We start from the raw sequence: 23830 nt of genomic DNA on the forward strand, positions 1-23830 counted from the left end.
TGCACCCCACCTCCCTCCCATTTCCACCTCCCTTAGTTTTTGTCCATGTGTCCTTTATACTTGTTTCTCTAAATCCCTCCCATTTTCCCCCTTAAATTCCCTCCCCTTTCCCCTCTGCTCGCAGTCCCCTTGTTATCTATTTCAGTGTCTTTGTTTTTACTTTGCTTGCTTGTCTGTTTTGTTGTTTAGCTTCCTGTTAAAGGTGAGATCATATGGTATTTGTCTTTTACTGCCTGGCTTATTTCACTCAGCATAATGCTTTCCAGTTCCATCCATATTGTTGCAAAGGGTAGTAGTTCCTTCTTTCTCTCTGCTGCATAGAATTCCATTGTGTATATGTACCACAATTTTTTGATCCACTCATTTACTCATGGGCACCTAGGTTGCTAGGTTGATGGGTACCTAGCTCTTGGCTATTGTGAATTGTGCTGCTATGAACATTATGGTGTATAAGTTCTTTGAAATTGATGTTTCGGGGTTCTTAGGATATAATCCTAGCAGTGGAATTGCTGGATCAAAAGGCAGGTCAATTTTTATTTTTCTGAGAAAATTCCATACGGTTTTCCATAATGGTTGTACCAGTCTGCACTCCCACCAACAGTGAACTAAGGTCCCCTTTTCCCCACAACCTCTCCAACATTTGTTGTTAGTTGCTTTGTTTATGATAGCCATCCTGACTGGTGTAAAGTGATATCTCATTGTGGTTTTGATTCGCATCTCTCTGATAGCTATATGCTACTTATTTTCTGTACCTTCTTCCCCTTCTATTCCTCCTACCCCCCTGTTGCTAACCCTCCATGTGATCTTCATTTCTATGGTTCTGCTCCTGATCTAGCTGTCCTCTTAGTTTGCTTTCGTTTTACGTGTGGTCGTTAATAACTGTGAGTTTGCTGTCCTTTCACTGTTCATCTTTTTTATCTTCTCTTTCTTAGATAAGTCCCTTTAACATTTCATATAATAAGGGCTTGGTGATGATGAACTCCTTGAACTTGACCTTCTCTGAGAAGTGCTTTATCTGCCCTTCCATTATAAATGAACGCTTTGCTAGATAGAGTAATCTTGGATGTAGGTCTTTGGTTTTCATGACTTGGAATACCTCTTTCCAGCCCTTTCTTGCCTGTAAGGTCTCTTTTGAGAAATCAGTTGACAGTTTGATGGGAACTCCTTTGTAGGTGACTGTCCCCTTATCTCTTGCTGCTTCTAGGATTTTCTTCTTCATTTTAATCTTGGCTAATGTAATTATGATATGCCTTGGTGTGTTCCTTCTTGGGTCCAACTTCTTTGGGACTCTCTGAGCTTCCTGCATTTCCTGGAAGTCTATTTCCTTTGCCAGAATGGGGAAGTTCTCCTTTATTATTTGTTCAAATAAGTTTTCCACTTGTGGCTGTTCTTCTTCCCCTTCTGGTACCCCTGTAATTTGGATGTTAGAGCATTTAAAGATGTCCTGGCGGTTCCTAAGCCTCTCCTCCTTTTTTTGAGTTCTTGTTTCTTCATATTTTTCTGTTCGGTCATTTTTTTTCCGCCTTCTGGTCCACTCCTTTGATTTGAGTCCCAGTTTCCTCTCCATCACTATTGCTTTCCTGTGTATTTCCCTTCATTTCAATTAGTTTAGCCTTCATACGTTCCTCTAACTTGTGGCTAAAATCAACAAGTTCTGTGAGCATCCTGATCACCAGTGTTTTGAACTGTGCCTCTGATAGGTTGGCAATTTCTTGTTTGCTTAGATTTATGGGCTCTGGGGCTCTGAGTTCTTCTGGAGCCATGTTTTGATCTGTTCGTGTCTGTTACATGTGAGGAGAGGAGCCTTAAGTGTTCACCAGGGTGGGGCTACCCAGGTTGCTGGGATATGATGCTGTATGTGGGGGCGGGGTCAGAGAGGGAGCAGTAGCGGTCCCTCTGCTGCTTCTCACCCCTGGGGCCTGTGCAGTCTGTCTCACTGCTAGCTCCTTCGTTGGTTTATCTGTGCACGGTCAGCCAGCCGCCTTGGGCCTTCAGTGGGTCTGCCCATCACTACCCCACACCTGGGATTTGCCCCCAGCTGCCCGGGTCGGGGAATCTTCCTTGCCCAACCTGCTCTGCTGCTGGCTCCGCCCCTCTTACCGGTCCAGCTGAGTGGCTTGTTGCTTCCCGACTCTCCGTACTTTTCAATCCTCTGTGGTTTGGCTGTATTTATTATTGTTAAAACTTTATTGTTTTTAGATTTGGTTGTGCAAGAAGGCAAAGTGTCTCCACCTACACCTCCATCTTGGAGGAAGTTGAACCAATCAACTTCTCAGTAATGAAGAGTTCACAGAACTACATCCGATCACTTGTTCACCTCTTAGAAAGGGTCGAATAGCAAAAGGACATACACATATCATTCAAATGGCTTTTTCTGGAAGTGAGACAAATTTGGGTCTCCATTTCATTGAAATATTTATTCTTCTTTTTCTAACACCAATTAATTAATTCTGGAGCTGACTTGAACAGCTCCTTCTCTCCAGCTCAGCTTGCCAAAATGATGTTTGCTTTACTCTGTCTCTGAATGTTGGTTAACCAATAAAAGCCAAAGAAACCTCACAGTCAAGTTAATGAAATAAGGCATATTTGGAGATGGTCCAAGTGTCTAAATAGCATAAGAACTCTCTGAGACTAAGAGGCTTCCCCAAGGATGCTCACTGCCCTCAGCCCTTTATTTTCTATTCAAGTCATCTCTTGGCTCTGATCTAGTTAGATATGTTTAGCTCTCATTTTCTGTCTTTAATTTTCTGCTAATTGTTGTTGTTTAAAAGCATTTTAGAAACTAGGTTCATATTTTTATCATAGTTAAGCATATTTCTCAGCATTCCTTACAATGCTCAGGACTTGCAATTCTAAAAAATCCTAGGGGATTTGATTAATTAGGTAGAAAGGTGATTAACAATTAATAAGTTTATCAGTGGAAGAACAAAGCAGGTACCTTTTGCCTGTAATAGATGTTCTGTTTTGAAAGTGGCAGAAGACCTTCTGCGGATGTTTTGAAGCTAATTAAACTTCATTAAAGCTTGGTATTTTCCCACTTCTTTCCATTTCTCTCCTTTGTTTACCATTTTATACAACCCCTATGACTAAGCACAAGATAAATGTTACACAAATCCTCACATCTATTCAACTGAGTAAACCTAATTAAAAGTTGTCTAATTTTAAAAATGATACCGTGTATAAATCATGTAAATTTTCTATTTAGTCATCTCCCCTTTAACATAAACCATACAAAGTAATTTTGTGTTAACTTTTATGAAAATACAAAATTTAAACTTTTTCTTTTCTTCCTTCTGAAATATCTTCCCAGTGAAGTACTGCTGACTGTCCTTTAAAAAATCTCTTTAGATAGGTCCAGTTTTAAAGTCATTCTCCTAAACTTCTCACATCCCCATTTAGCGATTCCAAATTTAAATATGGGGTAATGGGACAAGCTTTGTTCAGATGAACTTCATTTAAATTTACTTGGACTTAAACCCTGTCTCTATTATATATGGCCTACCTGTGATACAGGGCAAAGTGATAAAGATATGTGATTCAATTTTATCATTTGCAAAAACGAGAAAATTAATACCTACTCTACAGAATTGTGAGAAAAATAACTGGAAAATGGCAAGAGCTCATTTATTCTCTTCTCTTTTAGCTCTTTTCCAGACGAACTGAATTTGCTTCTTGGCATTTTAAAAAATTATTTATTTATTTTTATAGATTATGCCATTACAGTTGTTCTATTTCCTCCTTCATTCCCCTCCACCCTACCCCCCCATCCCCACCATTACCCCCCTTTAGTTTATGACCATGTGTCGCAAGTTCTTTAGATTCTGTATTTCCCATACTATTCTTGCCCCCCATCTATTTTCTATCTACTGTCTATGCTACTTATTTTCTGTACCTTCTCCCCCCTTCTCCTCCTCCCACTCCCCTGTTGCTAACCCTCCTTGAGATCTTCATTTCTATGTTTCCACTCCTGATCTAGCTGTCCTTTTAGTTTGCTTTTGTTTTAGGTGTGGTTGTTAATAACTGTGAGTTTGCTGTCCTTTCACTGTTCATCTTTTTTATCTTCTTTTTCTTAGGTAAGTCCCTTTAACATTTCATATAATAAGGGCTTGGTGATGATGAACTCCTTGAATTTGATCTTATCTGAGAAGCACTTTATCTGTCCTTCCATTCTAAATGAAAGTTTTGCTGGATAGAGTAATCTTGGTTGTAGGTCTTTGGATTTCATGACTTGGAATACCTCTTTCCAGCCCCTTCTTGTCTGTAAGGTCTCTTTTGAGAAATCAGCTGACAGTCTGATGGGAACTCCTTTGTAGGTGACTGTCCCCTTATCTCTTGCTGCTTCTAGGATTCTCTCCTTCATTTTAATTTTGGCTAATGTAATGATGATGTGCCTTGGTGTGTTCCTTCTTGGGTCCAACTTCTTTGGGACTCTCTGAGCTTCCTGGATTTCCTGGAAGTCTATTTCCTTTGCCAGATTGGGGAAATTCTCCTTTATTATTTGTTCAAATAAGTTTTCCACTGGTGGCTGTGCCTTTCCCCCTTCTGGTACCCCTATAATTCGGATGTTGGAACGTTTAAAGATGCCCTGGAGGTTCCTAAGCCTCTCCTCCTTTTTTTGAATTCTTGTTTCTTCATCCTTTTCTGTTTGGCCATTATTTGCTTTCTTCTGGTCCACTCCATTGATTTGAGTCCCAGTTTCCTTTTCATGGCTGTTGGTTTCCTGTGCAATTCCATTCATTTCAATTAGTTTCATCTTCATATGTTTCTCTAATTTGTGGCTATAATCAACCAGTTCTGTGAGGATCCTGATGACCAGTGTTTTAAACTGTGAGTCTGAGAGTTTTGCTATTTCTTCATCGCTTAGATTTATAGGCTCTGGGGCTTTGAGTTCTTCTTGAGCCATTTTTGTTCTGTTCGTGCCCATTAAGTAGGAGAAGGGGAGCTTAAGACTCCCAGGTCACTGGGTTGTGACGCTGTATGTGGGGGCATGGTCAGAGCAGGGAAATGGTGGCCCCCTCTGCTGTTTCTTGCTGCTGGGTGAGGAGCAGAGCCTCAGGTGGTTCACCAGGGCAGGGCCACTTAGGTCGCTGGGTTATGACGCTACATGTGGAGGCGGGGTCAGAGCGGGGAAATGGCGGCACCCTCTGCTGCCGCTTGCCACTGGAGCCTGCCGGGTCCCTTCCAATTGCCCACTCCCTCACTTGTCTATCCACGCACGGATGTGAGACTACAGTCAACCCGCAGCCCTGCTCCCTTGCTGTTTCCCCGTGGTCGCTCGCTGAGTTGCCCACCAGGTCCAACCCTGCGCCTGGATTCCACGTGCCTGAGTTTGTCTGATGGAGTTTTCCTGTGAAATCCTGCTCCTCCAGCTGCTGGTTCCACCCCTCTTACCGGTCAGGCTGAAGAATTTGTTGTTAACGGACTTCCGAAAAGTTCAATTTTCTGTGTTCTGGCTGTGTTTTCTGTTGCTAATATTTAGTTGTCTCTAAACTTCGTTGTGTGAGGAAGCACGGCGTATCCACCTATGCCTCCATCTTGTCAGAAGTCTGCTTCTTGGCATTTTATACTTATGCTTATTCTAAAGAACAGGCCTAGGTTTACCTTTTTTAAATTAGAGAAGTAAAGAGCTATAACTTCATTTAAAAATCAATATTTTGTAAAGTCCATTAATTAGCATTGTGTTGACTCACTTCACATAGCAATCCCCCCTCCACCATGATTTTGGTAGAAATTAGAGGGAGAAAAACAAGTCTTTGTTCTCAGATCAATACCATCCTTAAAACTGCAGACTCAATTAGAGGGAGCATTGAAGATGATCTAGTTCATCCTTCCTGCTCCCAAAGGTTTAAAAATGAATGGAGAAAGGCCAAAGAAGTTAAATTTACTACCCCAACCTCCTCCAGGTCACACTCACAACAGTATTTATTTAAGTGATTTGTATCCAGGTGTCCTGATTCCTAGTGTACTATAACATAGTAATTAGTTCATAATTTCCCACTGTATAAATTTCCTTACAGAGGTTCCTTTCCTTCACAACAACTGAAAGGGGAGATGTAGAAAAGACAAATCTTTAATACTATAGGTTGAAAGATGTTTTAAATTAAAATGGGCTAAAAGGAATAGTAAGAATTTAAAATCATAAATATTACTTAAAATATGTAAATGTTACACATAAACTCTTAAAACTAATCAATTTTATATAAAACACATGGTTACAATAATGACATGCTTGCTCGCTATGTCTGATATGCTGATTTCCATCCTCTCAGGAAGATACCAGTAAAAACAACAAAAGCCCAAGGAACCATGGTTACCTAAAAGTAATTTTTCAAATATTAGAAGAAAAGATGGCTTCAAACTGAAAAATCATTGGTGGCCAATGAAGGGTTTGGCTAAGGAGTGGTAAAGTCCAGCCATTGTTAATATAACAAGAGCAGTTTGTGTTACATTGATATAACCTGGCAGCCAAGGAGAGTGGACTGGAATGTTGATGCATGAACAATGACGACTTCACTCTACTAGTCAGTGGGGGTGGTAGATGGCCTTGAGTGAACATGTGTACTGTGTGGCTGTGGCATTCAAAATGACTGAGTAGAGCAATGGATCTGCATCAAATTTTGAGTGAAGCTTGAACATCCCTCTGTGAAAACTATTCAGATGATTCTGAAGGTCACAGTTATGGGCAACTGGTGACTGGCTGCTTCATCACACAACATGCCTGCTAACCTGTCACATCCCATGCAGAGTTTTTTTGCAAAACATCAAAGCACCCAGGTGACTCAGCTCCCTGCAGCTCAGACTTGGTGCCCTGTGACTTCTGGCTTTTCCCAAACTAAAATCACCTTTGAAAGGAAAGAGATATCAGACCATCAATGAGATTCAGGAAAATCTCATCAGGCAGCTGATGGTGATTGGGAGAAGTGTGTGAGGTCCCAAGGTGCCTACTTTGAAGGGGACTGAGGTGTCATTGTCCTATGTATAATGTTTCTTGTATCTTCTTCAATAAATGCCTCTAATTTTCATATTACATGGCTGGATACCTCCTGGACAGACCTCATATATTTAATTGAAGAATTAACACCACATAAAAATGTAAACCTGCTTAGAGATCTTGAATAACATATAATCTGAATTAAATTATTAATGCCAATTTCTAAGATATCTTAAAAAATTTTTTTATTGTTGTTCAAGTACATTTGTCTCCATTTTCACCCCTCCAGGGTCCCTGGACCCACCTATCCCTGCCTCCCACCCTTAAGCCCACCCCATTTGGCTTTGTCCATGTTCCCTTTATACATGCTCCGTGATGGTCCTTCCCTTATTTTCCCCCATTATCTCTCTCTTTCCTCTCCTCTGGTCACTGTCAGTTTGTTCTTTATTTCCATGTTTCTGGTTCTATTTTGTTTGTTTGTTTGTTTTGTTGATTAGGTTCTATTTACAGGTAAGACCATATGGTATTTGTCTTTCACTGTCTGGCTTATTTCACTCCTATTTTCTAAAATATCATTAATTGCATCCTTAGAAAATTGATCTACAAGGAGAAATTAGAAATTCTGTAGCACCAACCTAACATGCAGTAGTTGTGTAAGATGTTCTCCAGCTAGTTCCTTGCTTTTTATAAATCTGTCTTAAAACTGGCAGCAGATCTTTTGTATGTGTCATTTGTTTCTCCCTCATTAATACTGACTTTGTATGCTTTCTTTCTATAGGCTTAACAAAGAGACATTCTCCCTTGGGTTACATTTGGAAGCAATACAATTTTTAATAAGGTGAACAAAATACAGATATAACCTTTATTATACATAATTAAAAATACACCTCATGGATGTTAGCCTAGTTTTTGGAAGATCCACCAGCTTGTTCACCCTTATAGGAAATAGTGGATGTTAGTTATAAAGAATATCACATTTGTTTACTTTAATCACCTTAAGGGAATAGAGGCCTGTTAAAACCAGAACAAACCAAAGTAAAATAAACAAAACACCCACTCTCATGGGTATTCTTATAAAACCCTTAACTTAAACTTCCTTTAAACCTAAGGAACTTTTGCAGGAGACGAAAGAATGCAACAAAAGCTAAATTATTAACAAAGTAAACAGGGTAATTCAGAAATCACCAAGTTTAATTGTCTTTCATTTTCATTTATCCTCTTATGATAAAATGCCACTACCTTAGCTCCTTTAGAAAAAAATACCAAAATGTTCAAAGTTTGTTAAAATTCATGGATTCCCAATTTCAGAGGCTGCTTTGCCCACAACTTTGGCTATCTGTTGATGGATGGTGACTTTGATAAGCATGATATATCTTACCAGCCCTTCACTTGGTTTGATATTTGCTAGCTGAATCACTTCCAGGTGGGCTGACTGTGAAACCAGAGGATCTGATGACAGGGATATGATGTGGTCACAGACTCCAGAAAGAGTCTTACACTGAAAGCAAAAATTAAAAAAATTATAATAAATAAATGTTATAAGTAACACATAAATCATATTTAGTTACAACTTTTTTTACAAGAAAAAACAAAAGAAACTAGTAGTAGTTGGTATTTTATTCTATAAAATCTATATTAAAAAGGTATTTGGGTGAAAAATTATTCATTCACACAACACACCTATATTCTAAATTATGGATACAAGAATTAGACATGAAATATTCAAGAAAGTCATGGGTATGTGCTAGTTCCATTATTTGATTCATCAGACCTAAAATAAAATGATTTTTCTAAACAACCTGAGAACTTCTTGATAACAACCATTGGATTGAATTGAATTCAGTAATTTAAAAAACTTGCTGTCTTTTACTTCATGATCAGAATCCTTAAAAAAAATTCAGCCAAGGTCCAGGGAAGATGAGTTTCCCAAATATGCTTCATGAACTCCTCCTACTTACTCATCTACACTTGCCTACTCAAGGTTATCTTTGTATAAAGTTTTCTACATCCTCCAGGCAAAATTTGGCACTCCCTCAATCTTGCATTCCCAGCATTTTATGAAGAGTCTAAAATTCTATGATAATTGCATTCTGAAGCCCTGTTGAAGTAGGGATCATGTTCTACTCATCTCTGACTTTTTGTCCACTCCTACATACTATCCACACTAGGTAGACAACTCCTAGAACAACATATAAATATGAGTTGAATAAACTGAAGAGCAAATGAGCTTTAACAATTAGAGTGGCTTGACTGAGGAGAGAAAGCTAAGGCTTTATTTAGACCAAATCTATTCATACTGATATAGAACAAAATATTTAAAACAGGGTATATCCACAATAGTATGATCAAGGCTTAGATATTTAAACTCATGAAAAAGTGGATTATGAGAGGAGAAATCTTGAAATATAGTCCTAAAATATGCTGGCCCTTAGATGTTTCATAGACACTCACTCATTGTATTTAAAGAAGCCTGGTGTTGCCCTGGCCATGTGGCTTAGTTGGTTGGAGTGTCACCTTGTACACCAAAAGATTGTGAATTTGATCCCTGGTCAGGGCACATACCTAGGTTGTGGGTTCCATCCCTAGTATGGACACTTACAGGAAGCAATCGATTGATGTTGCTCTCTCGAATCAATATTTTTCCTTGTCTCTCTTTTTCTCCCCCTCCCTCCCTCACTCCTCTCTCTCTTTAAAATCAAAAAATACATTCTCAGGTGAGGATAAAGAAAAACAGCCTGGTGTCCATCATTTGAGTGTTTTTTTTTTTTTTGACCCACTGTAGGTGGAGGTATTCTTTTGTAGCAATTAAGGTGTTATTTTCTATCCACCTCCAACATGTACATTTATTCTGTGACTACTACATTACCTTATTTTAAGGGAGACAATTTATTCTGCCTGGTCAGGGTAAGCACTCTCTTTTTTATTTACTGCATTCTGTACTTGGTCCATGGTCTCAGTCTCTTCAGGGTTTATCTTCATCACATGACACAGACTGCTAGGCTAAATTTCTCTCCTTGTTTGTACTCTTGCTTTTCCATCTGCCTTTCAAGACTGCACTTTTATTGTGGATATCCGTCTCTAAAGACAGACATCAACTGGCACAGTGGCAATACCCAGGAAAAGAACCTGAGCTTTGTATGAAGACAGGCGTGGGCAATCACCACACTGCCAGTTACTTGCTGTGTGGCCATGACCAAGTTATTTTATATCCTTGAGGCTCAGTTTCCTCATGCGGAAAATGGGGTAATAAAAATTACTTTCTATGGCTTATATGGCAAATGAGGATAATTTATTTAAAAAGGAGTCAGGAATTACAGCCAAGATGGAGGCGTAGGTAGATACACTGTGCCTCCTCACGCAACCAAAAGAAAAACAACAATTTAAAAAACAAAAAACCTCCCCCAGAATTGCCAGAAAAGCAAAGTGTATGGAAGTCCAACAACCAAGAAGTTAAAGAAACATTCATCCCGATGGTAGAAGGGGTGGAGACAGGCAGCTAAGGCAGAGAGTACATGTGGCAAGGTGGCGGCTGGAGGACCTAGCGGGTGAGGCAGCAGATGGCAGACCAGGCGAGGTGGTGGCTGGCAGACTGGGTGGTCCAACATTTGCAAGAGGATAAACAGGGAGGAAAAACTGGGGAGCGAGACAGACCATGCAACCTAGGGTTCCAGTGCGGGAAAATAAAGCCTCAAAACCTCTGACTGAAAACACCTGTGGGGGTTGAGGCAGCAGTGGGAGAAACTCCCAGTCTTACTGGAGAGTTTGTTGGAGAGACCCACAAGGTACTAGAATGTACACAAACACACCCAGCCTGGAATCAGCACCAGAAAGGCCCAATTTGCTTGTGGGTAGTGGAGGAAGTGACTGAAAGCTGGCAGAGAGCAGAACAGGTGGCATTGTTCCCTCCCGGACCCCTCTCTCACATACAGCACCACAACACAGAGACATGAGTTGCCTCACCCTGACAAATACCTAAGGCTCCACCCCTTACTACATAACAGGTGCACAGAGACAAAAAAGTTGGCCCAAATTAAAGAAAACATCAAAGCTCCAGAAAAAATACAACTAAGTGATGAAGAGATAGCCAACCTATCAGATGTAGAGTTCGAAACACTGGTAATCAGGATGCTCACTTAAATGAGTGAGTATGGTTACAAAATAGAGGAAAAAGTGAAGGCTATGAAAAGTGAATTAAAGGAAAATGCACAGAAAACCAACAGTGACAGGAAAGAAACTGGGACTCAAATCAATGGTTTGTACCAGAAGGAAGAAATAAACATTCAACCTGAACAGAATGAACACATAAGAATTAAAAAAAAAAATGAAGAAAAGCTTAGGAACCTCCAGGGCAACTTTAAATGTTTCTACATCTGAATCTTAGGGGTGCCAGAAGGAGAAGAGGAAGAGCAAGAAAATGGAAACTTATTTGAACAAATAATGAACGAGAATTTCCCCAATCTGGCAAAGGAAATAGACTTCCAGGAAGTCCAGGAAGCCCTGAGAGTCCCAAAGAAGTTGGACCCAAGGAAGCACACTCCAAGGCACATCATAATTACATTACCCAAGATTAAAGCTAAGGAATTTTAAAAGCAGCAAGTGAAAAGGAGATGGTTACCTACAAAGGAGTTCCTATAAGGCTATCAGCTGATTTCTCAAAAGAGACTTTACAGGCAAGAAGGGGCTGGAAAGAAGTATTTGAAGTAATGAAGGGCAAGGACCTCCATCCAAGATTGCTCTATCCAGCAAAGCTTTCATTTACAATGGAAGGGCAGATAAAGTGCTTCCCAGACAAGGTCAAGTTAAAGGAATGCATAGGTTCTTTGAGATTGATGTTTTAGGATTCTTAGGATATAATCCCAGCAGTGGAATTGCTGGGTCAAAAGGCAGGTCGATTTTTATTTTTCTGAGAAAATTCCATACTGTTTTCCATAATGGTTGTACCAGTCTGCACTCCCACCAACAGTGAACTAAGGACCCTTTTTCCCCACAACCCCTCCAACATTTGTTGTTTGTTGCTTTGTTTATGATAGCCATCCTGACTGGTGTAAAGTGGTATCTCATTGTGGTTTTAATTTGCATCTCTCTGATAGCTAATGATATTGAGCATCTCTTCATGTGTCTCTGAATGTTCTGTATGTCCTCCTTGGAGAAGTGTTTGTTCAAGTCCTTTTCCCATTTTCTAATTGGGTTGGGTGTCTTCTTAGAGTGGAGTCGTGTAAACAGCACAATTTACAATAGCCAAGAGTTGGAAGCAACCTAGGTGCCCATCAGTAAATGAATGGATCAAAAAATTGTGGTACATATACACAATGGAATTCTATGCAGCAGAGAGAAAGAAGGAGCTACTACCCTTTGCAACAACATGGATGGAACTGGAAAGCATTATGCTGAGTGAAATAAGCCAGGGGTTGAAAGACAAATACCATATGATCTCACCTTTAACAGGAAGCTAAACAACAAAACAAACAAACAAGCAGAAAAAAAAACAAACAAAAAACAAAGACACTGAAATAGAGAACAAGGGATAGTGACCAGAGGGGAGAAGGAAGGGAAGTTAAGGGGAAAATGGGAGAGGGATTTGGAGGAACAAATAGGAAGGACACAGGGACGAGAACTAAGGGGGGTGGAAATGGGAGGGAGGTGGGGAGCAAGGGGTGGGGGAGGCTGGGATGGGAAAAAATAGACAAAAAACTGTACTTGAAAAATAACTAAATAAAATTAAAAAAAAGTTAAAGGAATGCATCATCCCCAAGCCCTTATTATATGAAATGTTAAAGAGACTTATCTAAGAAAAAGAAGAAGATAAAAATATGAACAGTAAAATGACAAGAAACTCACAATGATCAACAACCGAACCTAAAAAAAACAAACACAAACTAACCAAACAACTAGAACAGGAACAGAACCAGAGAAATGGAGATCACATGGAGGGTTATCAGTGGGGAGGGGGAGGGGTGGAATGGGGGACAAGGTATAGGGAATAAGAATCATAAATGGTAGGTACAAAATAGGGGGTGGTTAAGAATGGTACAGGAAATGGAGAAGCCAAAGAACTTATATATATGACCCATGGACATGAACTAAGGGGGAGGGGAATGCTGGTGGCAGGGGAGGTACAGGGCAGAGGGGGAGAAAAATGGGACAACTGTAATAGTATAATCAATAAATTGTATTAAAAATAAAATAAAATAAAAGGAGTCTTATACGGCTCATATGAAAAGACACTAATAAATGTTTATCCTCTCCCTATTGTTTTCTCTACTTTCCAAAAACTCAATTGTTATTTCTGGGATGAATTGTTTCATTATTCTTAAGTTCACAACCTTGTTGATCATACAATGACCAGCAATCACACTGCATGGTCATGATGGCAAGTTCACAGGTCTTTTTCCTTTTTTCATGTTCAAGTCTCAGTGCTCTCAGATACAAATTATCCTGAAGAGTTAACTGGAGTGCCAACAGGAACACCTACTTCTCTCACCCAAACAGGGGAGCCTCAAGGGCCAGCTTCATGAGGGTGTGACCTGTGCAGTAGCACAAGGTCTTGCAATTAGTACAGTGGTATGCTGTTGCCATCTTGGAATTCTTGTTTTTGAACAAGGGTCTGGAAGTTTTCATTTTGCACTGGGTCTCATATATTATGTAGCTCATCCTGGGATCCCAGTCTTGGTATAGCATTTTTTTAAACTCCTCTTGAAAATATTCATCAGTAGCTACAGGAAAAGGGGCAGAATGGTTCCACTTTACATATAAAAATTGGCTGCAGTTCACATTGCTGCTCTTTGACAGGAAGATAAACACATTTGGGCAGATTTAAATCTTCTAACTATTCGTTTCCTCCCATATGTGGTTATATCTTTATTCTTGTTTTCTGTTTATCTCAAAGGGGGAGATAACATTAATTCTGAAGGGTTTCTATATAAGGATACTTAATAAGGATTGCATAATAATCTGAAAGTTAACTAAACTTGTATGCTCTACAGGACCCTTTCTGGTTTCTACAAATTGAAGTATATTTCAAGAGTCCAATGTATCAATAAATGGGAAGGTAATGGAGGTATATAAATGGTTTAACATGTGTGCATTACAACAGTCAGGGCCTCATATGACACACTGGTGATGAGCAATACTAGCTCTCTTACTCATACACTAGAAGCGCTTAGAAATCGGATAGAAGGAAAAAAGGCAGAAATAATAGACTGTAGACATTTTAACAAAAAAGAAAATTCCACTTAAATCCACTGTGTTTAGTTGAAAATCGTTTTTTTCAGATTCCTTTCCTTAAGTAATTCTGTTTGCCAAATACCGGGTATGTGCTAGGTCTGCTGGGAATACAAAAGATGTGTCAAACGTTGACTTTACCAGCAAAGCTATCAGAATTTACTAAAGATTTTGGAAAATAATAATGGAAAGACTTAGAAAAGAAATTCCATTAGAACCTTACTGCCTATTTCAGGGATTATGCACTGGGATCTTTTATATTGCAGCATTTGGCAACTGACTAAATAAGCCAATTACAAGGGGTATATAATGGCCTGGCTTTTTATGCTAATTCTACAGTTATTACTGTAGCATGCATCAATCCACTGCAGAAAACCATGTTAAAAAGAGGGTACAGGAGGGATAAATGGTGATGGAAGGAGACTTGACTTGGGGTGGTGAACACAGAATACAATATACAGATGATGTATTATAGAATTGTACACCTGAAATCTATATAATTTTACTAACTGATGTCACCCTAATAAATGCAATAAAAAGACTACAATGGCAAAGTTTTAGGGACATCATTTACCATATTCTTATAAAAAGTAAATTTGTTCGCAGTGAAGCCATGCGATATTATGTTATCATTTTAAAAGAAAGTAGACTTCCGCCAAGATGAAGGTGTAGGTGGAAGCACTGCACCTTCTCACACAACCAAGTTTAAAAACAATAAAGTTTTAGCAACAAAAATGCAGCCAAACCACAGAAAACTGAACTACATGGAAGTCTGACAACAATGAACCCTTCAGCCAAACTGGTAAGAGGAGCAGAGCCAGCAGCAGAGCGGGGTTGGGCAGGAAAGATCCACCTGACCAACTGGGGCCCGTGACCCAAGAGTGCCAGCAGCTGTAGGCGGATCCCAGGTGTGCAGAAGCGGGCTGACCCACTGAGGGCGAAAGGCAGTGGACCCACTGAGGGCTGATTGCGGTCACACATTTGCACGCAGATAAATCGGTGAAGGAGTGAGCAGTGAGACGGACTGCACAGGTCCCAGCAACAGGAAGCAGCAGAGGGAACCACCATTGTCCCTCTCTGACCCATCCCCACATACAGTGTCACAAACCAGCAACCTGGGTGGCCCCGCTCTGGTGAACAATGAAGGCTCCGCTCCTCATAGGTAACAGGCATGAACAGATCAAAACATGGCTCAAGAACAACTCAGAGCCCCAGAGCCTATAAATCTAAGTGATGAAGAAATACCCAAACTTTCAGATGCACAGTTCAAAACACTGGTGATCAGGATCCTCACAGAACTGGTTGATTATAGCCACAAATTAGAGAAACATATGAAGATGAAACTAATTGAAATGAATGGAATTGCACAGGAAACCAACAGCCATGAAAAGGAAACTGGGACTCAAATCAATGGAGTGGACCAGAAGAAAGCAAATAATGGCCAAACAGAAAAGGATGAAGAAACAAGAATTCAAAAAAAGGAGGAGAGGCTTAGGAACCTCCAGGGCATCTTTAAACGTTCCAACATCCAAATTATAGGGGTACCAGAAGGGGGAAAGGCACAGCCACCAGTGGAAAACTTATTTGAACAAATAATAAAGGAGAATTTCCCCAATCTGGCAAAGGAAATAGACTTCCAGGAAATCCAGGAAGCTCAGAGAGTCCCAAAGAAGTTGGACCCAAGAAGGAACACACCAAGGCACATCATCATTACATTAGCCAAAATTAAAATGAAGGAGAGAATCCTAGAAGCAGCAAGAGATAAGGGGACAGTCACCTACAAAGGAGTTCCCATCAGACTGTCAGCTGATTTCTCTAAAGAGACCTTACAGGCAAGAAGGGGCTGGAAAGAGGTATTCCAAGTCATGAAATCCAAAGACCTACAACCAAGATTACTCTATCCAGCACAGTTTTCATTTAGAATGGAAGGACAGATAAAGTGCTTCTCAGATAAGATCAAATTCAAGGAGTTCATCATCACCAAGCCCTTATTATATGAAATGTTAAAGGGACTTACCTAAGAAAAAGAAGATAAAAAAGATGAACAGTGAAAGGACAGCAAACTCACAGTTATTAACAACCATACCTAAAACAAAAGCAAACTAAGAGGAAAGCTAGATCAGGAGCAGAACCATAGAAATGAAGATCACATGGAGGGTTAGCAACAGGGGAGTAGGAGGAGGAGAAGGGGGAACAAGATACAGAAAATAAGTAGCATAGATGGTAGGTAGAAAATAGATAGGGGGAGGGCAAGAATAGTATGGAAAATATAGAATCTAAAGAACTTGAGACACGTGGTCATAAACTAAGGGGGGAATGGTGGGGGAGGGGGTGTGCAGGGTGGAGGGGAATGAAGGGGGGAAATAGAACAACTGTAATGGCATAATTAATAAAATATATTAAAAAAAGAAAAGAAAAATAAAAGTATTATCTATTGCTACTTAATAGTGTATTCTAGAAAAAGAAAATTAACAAGGAAAAAATATATTTTTAATAATTTATTTATTTTAATTGTTGTTCAAGTATAAATTTTTATTGTTGTAAATGAACATCAGTACTATAGAGCACCTACCATGTATGTAGCACAATGCTAAATACTTCATATTCATCATCTTACTTATTCTTATAACAACTTCCTGAAATAGGTATTATTGCTAGTTTAGCAGATGAGAAAGCAAGGCTAAAAAAACAGAACAAGGTCACTGCCTTGATAGAAGTAGAACTTGAATTCTTAATCATTATGCTTACCATCTTTTATTTTGATCCTTACATCTCAACTTGTTGCTGATGAATTTCATTTTCTATTGTTATAAATTTATGTCTGTGTTAAATGGATATTATATAACACATTTAAACTACATACTGTAATGGAATAAAGTGAAATATTAGCCTGCAAACATTTCACTTTAGAATGCAGTTTAGGTAAGGAGTAGTAGAACTGAGACTGTGAAGGACATTCTGGGGAAACTTAAAGCGATTAGCAGCGAAAGGACCACTCTATTCTAGATAGAAGATGACTAATAACTGCTAGTATAAAGGGGATTTTTCTGCTATTGTTGCAATATTTATACCAAAGGATTTTACATTTTATTTAGCTTTAGTTCTAAAAACAGAAGAAAAGTTTGAATCTAAAATTAAAGCCTAGTAAATAATATGCCTTTAATAATGCTAAAGGGAACATAAAAGGGCAATGGATATCATAAATGATCCTCTGGATTCTGCTGTAATCTACCTAAGGTGGCAAAAAAAGAATTAGTGACTGAATAGAAGTTACAGATAGGGTTAGCTCTGACTGTTAAGAACCTTTTAAAACAGAAGTGTGTCATGGGTTGGGTTTAGTGGTATTATGAGTTTTTTCTCCAGTTGTTTACATTAATTTAAAATAAAAATTAATATAATTAATACAGCATATTCTCAGAATGAGATGGAAAGTTTTCATATTTCATTCTATATATAGACATATTTTATATCTATTTGAATATGTGTGCATGGTTGGTTCATCTAAATGTAAAAGTTCTAAAGGGGAAAAAGATCTGAGGATAGCATGTTTAGTATAAAATAAATAATGATTTTGAAACAGTTCTAAAAGCAACATTTAGTCACTATGGAGATTAAGAAAAACAGCAACCCTACATTAATATATTAGCTACAGATAGCATCCTTTCATTATCTCTGAACAGCAATCTTTCATTATCACTGAATTTCTCAGATAATACTTTTTACTTTTTAAATTAATATGTGAATTTCAACTATTATGTTTTTTAAATAGTATAATTCAGTTTATAAATTACACAGCTTTGCGCTAATTTAAGATGATATTTGCATTATATTTGCTGAAGAGGAGAGACTTTTTTTTCTAAAATATTATGTGTTTATTCTAATATTAAATATTAAGAACTCTAAGTGATATAAGCCTCATTCGGAAATATAGTATTCTTAGTATCTTTTAGTATCTTAGTACTTGCCAGATCTCTGTGGATGTAGCAATAGTATACCTTTGATTATGATGGTTCACTATTTAAACTGGTATTCCAAAATATTATTCTATATACATGTCCCCCAATATGAGAAGAATTTCTTGCTCATATAAATAAAGGAAATTGATAAAGAAAAAAATTTAAACTTTAAAACTAATATAATAGAATAAAATTTTAATTTTAATCCAATGTGAAAATTATATCAGTATACAGAAAACACTAAGTTTTAAATACCTTCAGAAAACAACTGAAGTTGCAAATAAATAAAGATCATATGAATTTTTCTACCAAAGCCTAGAAAACTCTGAAATCCCTTTATGTTTCAAATTCTGATGGTGAGGGGAAAAAACAGAATAAAACAATTAGCAAGTTGAAAAGAAACTACTACCTCCACCATTCCCACCGCTGTCACTATCACCTCTGCCAGCAGCCACAGGCACCACAACCACCACTACTTCATTAAGCCATTCATTCATTCAACACTCACAAAGTATCTGCTACACCATTCAAATGCCAGCTATTATGTTCAAGGATTTCAAAACCTGGGAGTGTATTCCTGGTGGCACATTTGTCTTTGTCTTTGACATCACTGACATTAAGTATGTAGCCCTTGTGTACCTGATAATAGAAAAGAAACAATAACACTTCAAAATAATCATCATCTAGGAATGATGAGGTCAGTACTGACCAGTGAGAAACCATGGGTCCCAAATGTGTACCTACATCAATGAGCAAGAAGTGGACCCTTGAAACTTGTAACTTACTTCCAACTACTGCCCTTAGACATCTTGGTCTGATTTGAAGGTGGGACAAGTGACTCCACCCTTACATTGATTTCTCAGAGGGAAACAGTCAGTGGGAAACCAGAGCTAGATCTGGGAAAAAAATCCCCATTCTATTTGCTTGCTCTCTCAGAGGCAGGAAACAGAGCAAGGTACGTTTGCAGTGAGTCCCCAGCCAGACGAAAGGGGACTCATTAGAGGGCATGCTCCTTTCTGGGCTCAAAATTAACAAGGGTCTAGACATATCAGTGGCTCAACTAAAATGTAGGTTGCTAGGAAGATTATTTCATTTAACTTCAGGTTCAAATAGCAGGAGTGAAGCAGTTCATTATAATTGTATGAGCTTCTGGAAAATCTAGGCACTATATATACAGTTTATGGGCAAATAGGGAACAAAAAGCAGAGACCTGGGAGCAATGTCTTCCCTTATAGCTGAGAAATTCAAAGTTGCCATCTGTGCTTTTATGGAGAAAAGAGCTAAACACATTGTGTTGGTTATGAATTTGTTGGCTCCTACTGCCATATACACCATTCAGTGCTTGCTCTGTTAATGGACAGGGCTCTTCAAGCATTTCTGCTTTACAGTGAGCCTAATGTTAAATTTTTTCTCAGTAGAGGGAGCTAGAGGGACATTGCAGGGGGAAGGAGGCCTCTTCTCCTACGTCCCCTGCACAGTGTTTTGCTTTTTCTTGCTCCTGCTGAATGATGTACAGTGATGCATGTGTGTGGGGAATCCAGTGGTTCCTAGACCATGCAGTCCTTCAGTGACCTTGCAGCATCAGCCTGGGCTCACTGACCACTATCCTGTGAAGCTCTGTCTCATACCCACAGCTTCATCCCACTTGTTCTGTGAGCTTGCCCACCAGCATCACTTGTCAATATCCTAGAAGGTTGTTTCCTGCTTGCCTGGCAACTATGGACCAGCTCTGACTTACACAACCCAGTGAAGCTGCAACCCTACTGCTCCAGTGAGTTCTGACATCAGCCTAGGGAATAGTGTCCTGCCTTAGGTACAGTCCTAGGGCATGCTTTACATCTGTGTAGGAATTCTTCTATCATAGTTTAATAATTATTTAGATCAAACTTCCTTTGTTATTTTGTGATTTCTGTCTTCATATTAATTCAATTACTTTATTGAAGAAATCTTTACATTTACAGTGACTATAAATGTAGTTTTAAAAAAGTCCATAGTGCCCTGGCTGGTGTAGCTCAGTGGATTGAGCACGGGCCTGCGAACCAGACAATTGAGGTTCGATTCCTGGTCAGGGCACATTCCTGGGTTGCAGGCCAGTTCCCTGAAGGCCAATTCCCAACAGGGGACGCACAAAAGGCAGCCATACATTGATGTTTCTCTCCCTCTCTCCTTCCCTTTCCCTCTAAAGATAAATAAATAAAATCTGTAAAAAAAAAGTCCATAGTGTCTTTGATTACATGAAGAATGGCCTCACAGTAACCAGAGAGAAGGTAGGAGGGGATAAAGGGGGGAAAGGATTTCAGGAACAACTATAAAGGATGCATGGACAAAACCAAGGGTGGGTGGAATCAGGGGAGGGAGGTGGGGATGGCTGGGGTGCACGGAAAATGCAGACAACTGCACTTGAACAACAATTAAAAAAATAAATATATAAAAAAGAACGGTCTTAGATGAAGACAGTCCTTCAATTAATGTGAACACGCTGTTTTTCTGATTTTGTGAGTTAGTCACCAAAGAATTATGGCATTTACCCCTTAAAAACCACAAGTGTTTCAATCCCTCAACTTAATCAGAGAGGTTAATTTACTTTGTGAACAGCTTGGTAAGTGACAAAATAGGGTTAGGACACCAAGTCTTTTTAACTCTTGAATTGGTGCACTTTCTACTACATTACTGTTGCCTCTGACTCCCCAACAAAAACAAATGCTCTATAAGAACAAGGACTGTACTCTCAGAGTCAGTATGAATATAAAAGAATTTAACAAGACATAATGTGTTTAGCAAATGTAATGTTAGCGAGAACACCAACTTACTTATAGTCTAACCAAATCATAGTAGACACACTAAAAACAGATTATTTCAATTCCTTATGTGTGACCACATTCCCTTTAGTATATATGCATCCTTTTTTTCATCCCAGAAGAGACAAACATTTTCTACCTCCATCATACTCTATCTGGATTTCTTCTTTCTTGCATAGGATATTGATTTTGGAGAAGTTAGTTAAAATAATTTATAAGGCAATTAACCACCAAAGTGTCAAGATATGAAGATAATATAAAACAACACAAAAAGCCAATGCCTATTTCAGTAATAGTGTTAGCACCCTTTTTAGGTTGACCACAAAGACAGTGAAGGGGCCCAAGATAGAAGGGTGACTTCATCTATAAAACCAAAGAAACATGTTAATGCTTTTAATGTACAAAACTCAGTATTATAATTCATATTTTAATGAGACTGACCACAGTTTGTATGCAACAGTTACAACCAAAATATCAACTGTACCAAAAAAATTCAATTTGCAATGGCCCAAGACCACAGCTCTAAGAGTGTAGCTATAATTGACAAAGCTGCATTTTTACAGCATCAGAGACCTTCTGCAAAACAATGTAAAATTATTTTATGAAGAGAGTACCACTTTATTAGAGTACCACTGTTTTCAAGAAATCACTAAAGTTAAAGTATTAACATGATTAGTTTTATTGTATATTATGGAACATGGTGCTACTTCTATCTTCAAGGCTTGGGATAATTAGGAGAGGAAAGCTATGTTACATCAATGATTTGAAATAAGATGGTGTGGCAGAGTCTAAAATGAGCTCTTCATTTTCTCCTTCATCTTCTTTCTCTTACACCTAACTACTGGTTCTGTGCAGTTTTAGCCATTTCTAGTTTACAAAGCAGAGAAGGCACAGTAATATCAGCCTAGATGAAGTTTAGTGATAAAGAACTCATATATTAAAAAAAATTGCATAGAATTTTTATGAAATAAAACAAACAGTTAACATGATAAAATAAGCCTAATTCATGATCAAATCTAAATAAGTAAAGAAGAAAAATAGCCTGGAGAGAAAAGAGTGAGAAGAGAGAACATTTATGAGCATGCCCTGTAAAGTAGTATGCAAATAAAACATAATACTAAAACAGTAAAATAGGCAGTCGCTGTATTTATTTCTCCCAATACCTTTATTAAAATGATGGGGGTAAACTGGTAGTACACAGCAAGTGCCATATACAAGACTATCACTATACAAGACTAAACTGCTGATTATTGTAAAAGGTGTACCTGAACTTAGTACAATCTGATTTAAATATTTTGACTTTAATGATCATATTTGTCCTGGGATTTCTATGAGTTTATTGAAGCAAACAAGTATTCCAGGCTCACCAATGAGAGCAGCAGGGCTGTGACAAGGAGAGTTAGTCTGCTAAAGCACAGGTCTGAAAAGGCTCCTTGGGAGTGTTTCTCCACATTCAAAGACTGTGCTGAATGTTGGGAGTGAGGCAATAGTAGAGTACAGAACTGAAGAGAACTCCAGATTCTCTATAATGGATTTTCTATATAAAACAAAGCTCTGAGCAGAGCAAAACCAGATGGGCTGCAACCCATGCCAGGGAATGTGTAACAAGGACAAAGCCTAACGGAGACAGAAACATCAGATCAATAGAGATGAAATATATTAGTATTTATCATTAGTCAACAATCACTCATATGTAGAGTATGTTGATTATCTGCATTTTCTTTTGTCCTTTATGGTTACACTCAGTTGTCTGTTCCATTACTTTTAATGACAAATTCCAAGGAAACCCAAGCTATTGTCTCCTTTTTTCATTCTTACATTTCATGCTAACAGATATCTCTGTCCACTACTGCAACCAATCAACCCTCCTTTTCTACACAGCTTTTTGGTCCTTAGAATCTACTACTTTCTAATTTTAAGCATAAACAACTCTAATTTTTAAGATAAGGACCGTAAACTGGAAATCTGCCCTAGGGATTGTTCAAGTCACTCTTAACTATTTCACCATTGTATAACATAAAATCACCCATTAAAAGTCATCGGAATTATAATTATACTAAAATAAATGTGTACTTTTAAATTTTTCATGATAAAAGCAAGGCAAACTAAAGAAAACTGGGAAGATATTTGAAACAAACCCAAAAATAAGATATTATCTTACCAAGCAAATGCAATAAATATTAATATAGAGTATTTCCTTTTTTCAATTTTCAACTGTGATGATTTATTCTGTGTTTATAATGGTTTTAATCTGGTTTTTACTTAACATTGTCATTTAGAATCATTCCTTTAACATTGACACATAAATATTTCAGATGTTCATAAATATACTTTGTCCATAAATTATATATTCACAAATAAAATTTCAAATAATAACTATGAATAGTAAATATTTCAGCATGTGAATGTACCACACATTACTGAAGCATTACTTTATATTTCCTATTTTTCATTATTTATATAATATTACTAAAAACACATTTTATATAAAACAGTATTGTGCTTTGGAATTTATTTTTAGACTAGTTTCCCAACATGGCATAGGAATATGAACTCTGCAGCCAGATTCCCTGAGTTAAAATCCCATCTTAAATCTTTGCTAGCTGTGTCACTTCGGGAATGCTATCTAACCTCTTTGTGCCTCAGTTTCCTCATCTGTAAACTGGAGATGACAGTAATAATACCTATATCATAAGGATGTTATGAGGACCAAATGAGTAAGTTAATATAGAACACTTAAAATAGTGCTTGAGGTATATTGTAAATTCTATGTAAATGTTAGTATTAATGTTTCTGAGCCTTGAAATACATTCATTAACACTTAAAAGGTTTTATGAATGCATATGCTTAGCAGTAAGGTATGTCCATTGTCATTTTATCAGATTTTTACCAGCATTTGGATATTTTTAGTGAGTGCTAATTGT

General features: G+C 38.2%; 1 protein-coding gene across 4 annotated transcripts in view; it reads right to left on the reverse strand.

The window, feature by feature from the left end:
* The window catches only part of CNKSR2 (connector enhancer of kinase suppressor of Ras 2), a 313411-nt gene that overhangs the window by 163951 nt on the left and 125630 nt on the right, over positions 1-23830 (reverse strand). For all 4 annotated transcript variants that reach the window (XM_037129263.2, XM_037129190.2, XM_037129132.2 and 1 more), the window contains exon 6: positions 8310-8429. In XM_037129263.2, the coding sequence (XP_036985158.2) occupies positions 8310-8429 (120 nt within the window). The remainder of the gene's footprint in view (positions 1-8309; positions 8430-23830) is intronic.

The sequence above is a fragment of the Artibeus jamaicensis genome, unplaced genomic scaffold (assembly GCF_021234435.1).
Source record: "Artibeus jamaicensis isolate MK-2021 breed Jamaican fruit bat unplaced genomic scaffold, CSHL_Jam_final scaffold_1283, whole genome shotgun sequence".
Lineage (NCBI taxonomy): Eukaryota > Metazoa > Chordata > Mammalia > Chiroptera > Phyllostomidae > Artibeus > Artibeus jamaicensis.